At 35.7% G+C, this 10,474-nt stretch overlaps 2 protein-coding genes across 13 annotated transcripts in view; one reads left to right on the top strand and one right to left on the bottom strand.

The window, feature by feature from the left end:
• The window catches only part of LOC136849122 (5-phosphohydroxy-L-lysine phospho-lyase-like), a 128,076-nt gene extending 118,782 nt beyond the window's left edge, over positions 1–9,294 (bottom strand). For 3 of the 12 annotated variants that reach the window (XM_067122106.1, XM_067122125.1, XM_067122119.1), the window contains exon 1: positions 3,967–4,104. The gene's annotated coding sequence lies outside the window, so the exon portion shown is untranslated. Of the gene's footprint in view, positions 1–3,966; positions 4,263–8,608 lie in introns of those variants that run through there. The other 9 variants (XM_067122134.1, XM_067122144.1, XM_067122107.1 and 6 more) reach the window with 5 other exon arrangements.
• The window catches only part of LOC136849127 (arylsulfatase A-like), a 56,640-nt gene that overhangs the window by 42,255 nt on the left and 3,911 nt on the right, over positions 1–10,474 (top strand). The window contains exons 3-9 of the mRNA XM_067122149.1: positions 26–109; positions 835–958; positions 3,032–3,231; positions 3,653–3,785; positions 3,982–4,148; positions 4,917–5,041; positions 5,389–5,519. Coding sequence (XP_066978250.1) covers positions 3,044–3,231; positions 3,653–3,785; positions 3,982–4,148; positions 4,917–5,041; positions 5,389–5,519 — 744 coding nt within the window. The 5' untranslated portion in view covers positions 26–109; positions 835–958; positions 3,032–3,043. The remainder of the gene's footprint in view (positions 1–25; positions 110–834; positions 959–3,031; positions 3,232–3,652; positions 3,786–3,981; positions 4,149–4,916; positions 5,042–5,388; positions 5,520–10,474) is intronic.

The following is a 10,474-nucleotide window of genomic DNA, read 5'->3' as shown; positions in this document are numbered from 1 at the left end:
ACTAGATTTTACACACCCTTGTCAGAACGCCAACCATCGACCAACTGGCCAGCAATGGAAGATTTTTTACCAATTTCTACGTCTCTAGCCCCATCTGCAGCCCATCAAGGTGAGAAATATTGAAAAAAAAATTAGTATCACTGTTTCTTCTACATATGAATATTAACGTTCTCGTTGTTAATAGTCTTGGTTGGCTAGTCAAAATCTAGAGGTCTACACCATATCTCTTATCATTTCAACCATCACTGACTGGCCGCCACTGTGCAAGGTCCCATGCTGGCATCAGGCCAACCCAACCTTCATTGTAAATTGAGCACATCATCATTATTATTATTATTATTATGAACCTTTCACTACCCTCATATCTTTTTATTCCCTATATGTACGATTATCTCTTTTTACGGTCTCAGTATTTTATATCATGGCGAATTACTGTTGATGAAGATGACAATTATTTTTCCCCCACAAACGCCACTACTTCCGGCGGAAGCTCTTATTTTCATCATGACGAAGGTCACGTTATGCTGAGATCACGATACGTTCGCTGACACCAAATGGCGACATTGATTCTTGAGAGAAGAATCAATCCCTTTTTCTTTCTACTCTTGTCTCCTGTCAGATGCAAAATAAATGAGTTCTTCCTGCATTCATGTGCCTCGTTTGTTTTAATATAATAATAATAATAATAATAATAATAATAATAATAATAATAATAATAATAATAGCATTGCATATAATATACCAAACACCATTTGCTTTCGTAATGCGCTAGCATAGCACACAGACATAATAACAACAGAATTTTTCTCTCTCATTTCAACCTTCGCTTCTCAGGGCCTCTCTACTGACGGGTCGGCAGCAGGTCCGGAGTGGAGTGTATCCGGGAACCTTTACCCCTGATAGCACCCTGGGTCTCCCGCGGAACGAAACCACCATCGCTCAGCTACTAAGTGACAAAGTAACTATAAAGCAGTTACTCAGGTACAAAGGGACTATAAAGAGTTGGCAAAGTTACTCAGGAACAAAGTAACTTTAAAGAGTTGGCAATGTTACTCATGTACAAAGTGCCTATAAAGAGCTGGAAAAGTTACTCAGGAACAAAGTAACTATAAAGAGTTAGCAGAGTTACTCAGGTACAAAGTGACTATAAAGAGTTGGCAAATTCAGGAACAAAGTAACTTTAAAGAGTTGGCAATGTTACTTATGTACAGAGTGCCTATAAAGAGTTGGCAAAGTTACTCAGGAACAAAGTAACTATAAAAAGTTAGCAAAGTTACTCAGGGACAAAGTAACTAAAAAGAGTTGGCAGATTACTCAGGGACAGAGCAAATATAAAGAGTTGGCAGAGTTACTCAGGGACAAAGTAACTAAAAAGAGTTGGTAATGTTACTCATGGACAAGGTAACTATAAAGAGTTGGCAGAGTTACTCAGATACAAAGTGACTATAAAGAGTTGGCAAAGTAACTCAGGAACAAAGTAACTATAAAGAACTGGCAATGTTACTCAGGTACAAAGTGCCTATAAAGAGTTGACAAAGTTACCCAGGAACAAAGTAACTACAAAAAGTTGGCAAAGTTACTCAGGGACAAAGTAACTAAAAAGAGTTGGCAAAGTTACTCAGGGACAAGGTAACTAAAAAGAGTTGGCAGAGTTACTCAGGGACAAAGTGACTATAAAAAGTTGACAGAGCTAATCAGGGTCAAAGTAACTACAAAGAGTTGGCAAATTTACTCATGGACAAAGTAACTGTGAAGTAGTAGCGCATGTATGTAATGAAGAAGTAGCTATAAAGTGGTGACACTATTACTCAGAGATAAATTAAATAGAAAGGAATACATAGTTATTTACTTGCGAAAAACAATAAAGTAATGGCAAAGTTACTTGATAACTAAGTAGCTATAAAGTAAAGATGGCCATTCAAAGGCAAAATAGCTATTAAGTAGTGATACTATTATTAGACAATCAATGTGCTTACAAATTAACGAAAATCACTGAGTGGGAAATAGCATCACCACTGTTGAACTAGCCTATATAGATTTGTATATACATACAGAAAAATAATATATATATATATATATATATATATATATATATATATATATATATATATATATATATATATATATATATATATATATATATATATATATATATATACACATACAGGCAGTCCCCGGTTTACGACGGGTTTGGCTTACGACGTTCCGAGGTTACGACGCTTCTCAAATATATTCATCAGAAATTATTTCCTGGTTTACGACACATGTTGTGGGGTTACAACGCGTCATACGCCAATCCGACAGAAGAAATATGGCTCCAAAATGGCAGAATAATAAAAATTTGGAGGTTTTTTTGATGAAAAAATCAATAAAAATGTAGTTTACATCGTTTTCAATACAACCAAAGCATTCAAAGTAAGATTTTCTTAGGATTTTTGACGATATTCAATGATTTTTCGGTTTATGACGCGACATAAAAACGGAACCTGTCGTAAACCGGGGACTGCCTGTATATATATCTTTTTCTGTACGTATATACAAATTACGTAGTTCAACAGTGATGCTATTTCCCACTCAGAGATTTTCGTTAATTTGTATGGAATCTATAGTCTGTCAAACACTCTGAAGATCGCTAGGGTGGGGCGAGTAAGGAATTCCCATGTTGACAAACGTGTCATTGTTATGATAAAAGTATGGCCTTAGAAGAGCCTACTCAGGTGAAATTTTAATTTTGTACATTTTCATGGAAAACCTCACTTTTTTGCCATTAAAAAGAGACATGTGACATCATTTTTTACCTACGCTGCCAGACCCCAGTTTCCGCGACGTGGTCGGCATAGGGCACTTAGAAGGTCAACAGTCAATACTGGCTTAATCTTAACCAGCCATCTACTTTTATCATAACAATGAAACGTTTGTCAACACGGGAATTCCTTATTCGCCCCACCCTAGCGATCTTCAGTGTTTGACAGACTGTAGATTCCATACTACTGTAATGAGAAGCTAAACAAGCGCCCTCTTATTGTTTCAGGGCTACAACACGATGATAGTCGGCAAATGGCACTTGGGCGTTGGTGTTTCGAAAGAGTACCTGCCCACTCACTTCGGTTTCGACGGGTACTACGGGATACCTTATTCCCACGACATGTGCCCTTGTCGCACCTGTTTCCCTGAAGACGGTCCATGTTACGATCTGTGCTGGCAACAGGATGTCTCCTGTCCACTTTTCAAGTAAGTTACTGCATCGCCTGTTTTAGAAAATTATGACCTTTTTATTTGATGGGGCCATTTCCGATTTTTTCTCAAGGTATTCGACAATAAGCTTTACATTCTAATTAATGTTTCCTTCATTTATTTCTAAAATGGTTATCCTTCAGGCACTGACCCGCCATTTAAAAGTTAAATACGATTCCAAAACGTGTGGATATTTGAAATATTGACATATCCAGTCACAAATAAACAAGCATGCACACACACTATACGGTGTGTGTGTGTGTGTGTGTATATATATATATATATATATATATATATATATATATATATATATATATACATATATATATATATATATATATATATATACATATATATATATATATATATATATATATATATATATATATATATACATATACAATGTTTATATTTTCAGCAACACGGACATCATCGAACAGCCAGCTGACCTCACTACGTTGACCGAACGATATGTCAACAGAGCTCTCTCCTTCATCGACAATGCAGTTGTTCATAAAACTCCATTTTTCCTCTATCTTCCCTTTCATCAGGTACCATGCATACTCAGTCCAAGTTTTACCGGCAATATAAATAATGTGCACCAGTAGCTAATGACAATACATTTACATTTAATTTTCTTCTCCTGAATCTTCTGTCATATAATTCGAAAGTGAAACAGACAAAAGACAAATACATAAATAAATTAACTAATTAATTAATGAACTTTCTTACCTCCTTTTCTATCAGGTTCATCATCCTCAGTTTGCTTCAAAGAAATTCCACAACAAAAGTCTGCGAGGCAGAATCGGCGATGCCCTTCTAGAGCTTGACTGGGCTGTCCAAGAAATAGTGACTCACCTTCAAAATTTGGGTCTTCTTTCTTCAACCCTGATATGGTTTAGTTCCGATAACGGGTGAGTCGCAAAGGTGTCAGCCTTTCCTACTATCTGTCACAGATGTGAGCAACTGCTCATAATCCTTCGAATTGATTTCCACGCCATGACATTTTTTCTCCAGGTTCTTGAATCCTGGAAAAAAACAAATTATATCTATCAGCACTAATGTTCGCATTTCTCTAAAATTCATTCTTATTTTAATACTAACTATTGTATTAAAGAGTGCCTAGAGATCCTTTTCATTTCATATTTAGACTTCTCGTGAACAGGGTATGGCTTAATTAGGTGCCAGAAAGGCTTTACAAAATCTTCATAACATGTAATATTAAATGAAGAAAAAGAAAACTTGCAACTTGTCTGTATATCAGCAAATTGAGCAGAGGGTAATAAAAGTGTCATATAAGATCAGCCATCTTATGGTTAATATTTTAAACCAAAACAAAACGACTGTATGAAGAAAAATTTACCTTCCACTTCCTAGTGATAATATTAATTTGTAAGGTGGATGAGGCACTGGATTTTAAAGTCAAGATTATAAACATTACTGCACATCTCTAACACTGAGGTCTCGACAGAAACAAATATTGTGTGCTAAATTACTACTTTACACTTCGAAAGCACCACTTGCACTTAAATTTGTCCTGTACCTAGCATAATTTTCAGAATTGTCTGTTTAAACTGCTCATCGTCAGTCAAGTTTTCGTGTAATAAATCTGTGGAAAGCTATCATTTATTAGTTGACTGTTTTTGTTCTGTGAATAAAAATCCATTTTCTTTCATTTTAAGACCAAGCTTAACCCGTCATGAGAGAGGTGGCTGCGCCGGCATGCTGAGGTGTGGAAAAGGCACCACCTGGGAAGGAGGCGTTCGAGTGCCAACATTCGTTCACTGGCCAGACTACATCAAACCAGGTGAGCTCGTGAGCATCAGTTCAGAGTTCGTTTTCTGACTTTGTTGTTGAATTCTTGCGAGTAAAACGGAACGCTCTCATTATCAAACTGTTTTATGGTCGGGGGTAGCACATCAAGTTCTAATTAACATGTAAAAGATCACTAATGCTAAATAATGTAATACTGTGAAATGCGCCGCATTAAAAGGCCACAACTGTCTTCTGTACGACCTTGTAATGCATGAAAATTTAATAATGGATTTGATTTACGTTTTGTTCTCTTCTACGTGACATATTTAATGAATTGCAGTTTCTAAATTCCTCAAGTGTATTGCATTTTTACTCAAGAATTTTTTTTTTTCAATAAAGGGCGGACAAGTGCCTTGGCATCGACTTTTGACGTACTTCCAACGATCACGAAGATGACAGGAATTGACACATCCCACCTCACTCTGGATGGCATCGATATTTCTTCTCTTCTGTGGGACCCACAAGCAACAGTTAGTATTTTCAGTATTTTTTTTAACTGCTGAGTTAAAATTATAACAGTCCTGGGAATGCATAAAAACTTGGTCGCAAATATTCTAAATTGCCAGTTAGGATATTTGATAGAAATAGTTGAAAATGACATCGAAAGAGGAAAACAGAAATATACTAATTCCATCTGTACATATCAGTAAACTTGTTTATTTTCAACTTCAGCACAATTAAAGATAGTTCATATCTTAAAAAGCAATATTCTACAGCAAACCACTAACCGTGTACATAGCAGTAATCTGACGATGAAGAATCCAATTTTAAACATAATCACGGTTTCAATCTTGTCTTCCACAAAGAATGGGAGTTTTAGAATATTCGTTTTATTAATTTTCTTATTTGAAAACTTTGGAGTTACGTCTTTTCATTTTAAAAACTTACGTATGGCATTTGCATAAACACCGACACCAACAATAATGAAACAATTTGCATTTCTAATTCTTTCTCTGTTATGACTTACTCCTCTCGTAAAATTTGTGCCCCTTAAGACTAAAGAAATAAGCTTTTGACGTCTATTTACATTTTTAACTCCTTTGCATGAAAAATGTCTGCTCTCTGCTAGATAAGATGAAGTTATAGTTGCCCGTTTTCCTGCGACATGTGCATACTGAGATACATGGCATCACCGCGTCTGGATATTGGAACCCAATATTCCTTTCATAAATTCAACTTCTGCACAGCAAGTTCTGTTCCTTTGACAGTTGGGGGCACCCATCACCCCCATCCTTTCAATGTTTTTTCCACATGACTGAAGGGAGTATCTTTGCTATATATATATATATATATATATATATATATATATATATATATATATATATATATATATATTATATTCACTGCTGTGAATACACGTTGAACATAGAGTGTCAGTGTAATCTTCAGTAACCTCTTTTACATATAGCATCTAGCTGTTCTCCTACTGAACTGGGAGAAAAAAAGGAGAGACAAAGTTGGAAAGGCAATTACTGTGTTAAATTCAGTAACGGAAAGACGAATGAACAATTACTCGAATAAGTAAAGCTGAGGTTTAGACAAATTTTCGCTAAAACATAACGCTTTATATACTTAGTGAAAAAGATAAAAATTTCCATTGTATTCACATAGTATCTTAGGAAATACTCTCAGTGAAACATGTGAAGCTATAAATGACTCACACTGATTATTACTTCAAGATAACTGTAAACAAGCATTTAACGGATATATATATTGTATTTCATATTGTATCCTTAATAAGTTTACACCATTATTTATCACTCCATATATCTGTTCCAAATAATGACATATTCATACATATGGATTTCAAAATGTTTTAAAATTCATCCGTGGTACTCACATACCAGTAAATATTGCTCGTGCGAACTCTGCTTAACGCTTTTTAGTCTTGGTATGTTTAAGGTACGACACTTCAACATATTTCCTTTTGTGGCTTTTTTTTTTTTAAGCACATAGACGATTACTTCCCGGTAGCCGACACGCACACAAGAAACAACCACTTTCCTGAAATGTCCTTTAAATTCAACTAAACTCTAGGTACTCTACCATGTCCGTGAGGGGGATGGAGTGGGATTAGTGCCGTTTACAGGTGGTGCTAATTTTATCAGATGGAGTGGGATTAGTGCCGTTTACAATTGGTGCCAATTTTATTAATCTACTTGAAAATTTAATGAAAAAGGGAATCTTCTTGAGGAATAGACTGAATAAGCTTAGTCTATAAGCAGACAAATCGTGAAAAATATAGGCAGTTTCATATGGCATAAGCATTGCCACATCTCGGATGACCCGTCTCACGTCAAGGATGGGTATTTAATATGTTGCTTCTGTAATTACGGAGCCTCATACACTTTTTCAATACGGATGGCCAAAAGTCCATCGTATTCAAACCACAGTCATAACATGGAGCGGCGACCTCGACCGGACATATTGAAAAACATCCAGCACACAATTACTATATATCGATTACATAATGAGACAGCACATTGCTTTTTTTTATCTCATTTAGTTATTATAAAATTGTGTCCATTTATTACTGGTAAATTAATCATTACTGTAACATATTTTGAAATATTAGTGTTCTGAGGTCTGTTGTGGCTGACACATTGTAAACAAACTTACGGCGGAAAAGGCTACTAGCATATTTATTTCTTTCTATTCAAAGGCTCTGGAACTACATTTAGAGCTGTTAAATAAGGATTACCTAAGAAAGTATTTTTAACTTCTCTGGGATAAATTCTCACATAAAAATTTAAAAACCCTGCTAAATCAATAGGTATAGGCCTACATTTGCCTGGTTACGATTCTTTTCCTTGTTTTTGCCATTCTTCATGGCTATTTTCTTCCTTAGATTAATGATCCGATAACTTTTACCACTGAAATTATCTGGCTATATTCGAAATTAAGTTGTGCTTAGGATAAGATTTAAATGATACAGCAGTTTGAGGGCGTAGGTGACGCATAGGCTACCATACTTTCTTGCTATCGCCAATCTATGTGACATGTTTGATGAGAACATAAATTCAACCACGATTTTGTTTCACACAAAAGCTACGACTATTTTACTTTGTGTCGAATTATAACTGTTCCTTTCCATGGTTTGTTTACTTGGTCCAGAAATACTCTCACCAAGTGTGAAGTTTCGGAATTTCGTTGACAAAACCACGTTTGATAAAATGCATTTTGCTAGATAACTCCGGCGCTTCCTTTACTTGTCTAAAACTGAAAAACTGATAGCATAAACAGTAGCCTACAGGCCTACCTGCTGCAAAAATTCTTAATAACTGACAAAATACGGCAGGTACCCATATGCATGACAATAACATGTTAGGCTAACAGCCTAGACGAGACGCAGCCTATAGGCCTACTTAAAACTAAACATTTTTAGTAACAAGCAAGATATTTTCTATGTGACATATTTAAGATCACAGATGTTCTTCCTTTAAATCTGAAATCGCCACTGTACTTCTGAGCCACAATAATTAGCTCGAAATCTACTACCAAAAAGACATCAAACTAGCACAACATTATGTGGAAATAAAACTCATTATGCTTTGCTCACCTGTGGAATGTTGTCATTCCATTTTCTCTTGATGAATTCCTGTGCCCATTTCTGTACTTATAATCTGCGCAACGTCACATCATAAAGATAACAACCTAAAGCAAAACTGCAGGACGCACAAAGCTCGTTCTCTATTTCCGCACTTCCCGGCAGTTAGTTCAAATACAGTCGGCGACCCCTCGAGGACATGCTCCTTGCTGCTGCAGAAGCAGCGTCATTCTGGTGGCGGCACACCAAACTACGTAGTACTGATATACAGATAACATCTCCAGTTATTATTGACCCTCAATGATTCAGACACAGGGATTATTGACAGTTTTATGAAATACTTAAATCTCCAAGATTTTACTTTCAGTGTTTTAACTCTTTCCTTGATTGTTCCAAAAAGAGTCAAATGAACGGCGTTGTTTAGGCTTCTGAGTGCAATTTATTAACAAAGGTAATCCAGGATTTTTTCTCTCTCTCTCTCTCTCTAAAAGCACTAAAATGGAAGAAACAAACTTTGTTTGTTAGCACATATCCGATTTGAAGAAACTCAGATATCTACACACGAAAGCCTAAACTATCCTTACGTTTTATTTTGCCCATTTAAAACTATGCCTATTATGGACTAGAAGACGTGCCTTCAAGATGTCGGCTGTGACCACACCTCAACCTTCAAGGGAAAATAGCTTGAGTAGTTGAGTATGTATACAGGGATGGCTTGAGGACCATCTGATTGAGGGTGGGGGTTAAAGACAATTTTGACCAACTTAGTGATTTTGACCAAGTTGAACTACATACAATATATATCCTATAAGTAATGTTATGTATACAAACCAAATTATTTATGGTTATTTTTTATTTTTGTACAGCAACAATATTTTTCCCCGATAGTATTTTATACTGCAAAGAAAATAAAGATTATAGTCTTTGTTTTCAGATTAACAAAGAAACTTCTTCTTCTTCTTCTTAAAAGAAAAAGAAAAGAAAAAACTCTATTAATCTGAAAACAATAAACAAATGAATTTAGGCTGGAGTGGGGAAGGAAAAACTTAATTTCAGTGTGACTGAATAAACAATATGAGGATTCACTGGAGTGAACATTTTCCATACAATTTTCATAATTAGAGGGAGTGTTTAAATGTTTATTCTTCTATATTTATTACTTTCCATATCATCAGCAATATATATATAAATATATAAATATATATATATATATATATATATATATATATATATATATATATATATATATATATACAGGTGTGTATTTAAACAACAAATACTGTCCATATTTTACCAACTCAAAATCAACATTGGTGGGGGATAACCACTGCCCCCAAGTCGGGCCGTCCCTGTAAGCATAATTACCATAGGGGGTCTTTGTTGGGTGAGTCAGTAGAGCTGTGGACTGGCACTCACTGGGCCGGAATTCGATTCCCTGGCCGGCTGATGAAGAGTTAGAGGAATTTATTTCTGGTGATAGAAATTCATTTCTCGCTATAATGTAGTTCGGATTCCACAATAAACTGTAGGTCCCGTTGCTAGGTAACCGATTGGTTCTTAGCCACGTAAAATAAGTCCAATCCTTCGGGCCAGCCCTAGGAGAGCTGTTAATCAGCTCAGTGGTCTGGTGAAACTAAGGTATACTTAACTTTTAACCATAGGGGGTATATATCTGGAGGTGCTATCTGTATTCCAGTATTACGTAGTTTGGTGGTTTTCCACCAGGTCAGCGCTGCAGAGCCTTGTGGCAATCTTGAAAGGTCTGGTAACTGTGCAAAATGAACAGGGGCTTAGTGTGATAGTGAATTTCTTTTATCCTGAATGTTTAATGAGTAAGTGTTTAGTGAGTTTTTAAGGTTTAATGAATGTTTAGTGAGT

The sequence above is a fragment of the Macrobrachium rosenbergii genome, chromosome 20, assembly GCF_040412425.1.
Source record: "Macrobrachium rosenbergii isolate ZJJX-2024 chromosome 20, ASM4041242v1, whole genome shotgun sequence".
NCBI classification, from domain to species: domain Eukaryota; kingdom Metazoa; phylum Arthropoda; class Malacostraca; order Decapoda; family Palaemonidae; genus Macrobrachium; species Macrobrachium rosenbergii.
This window is presented reverse-complemented; position numbering and strand designations above follow the sequence as displayed.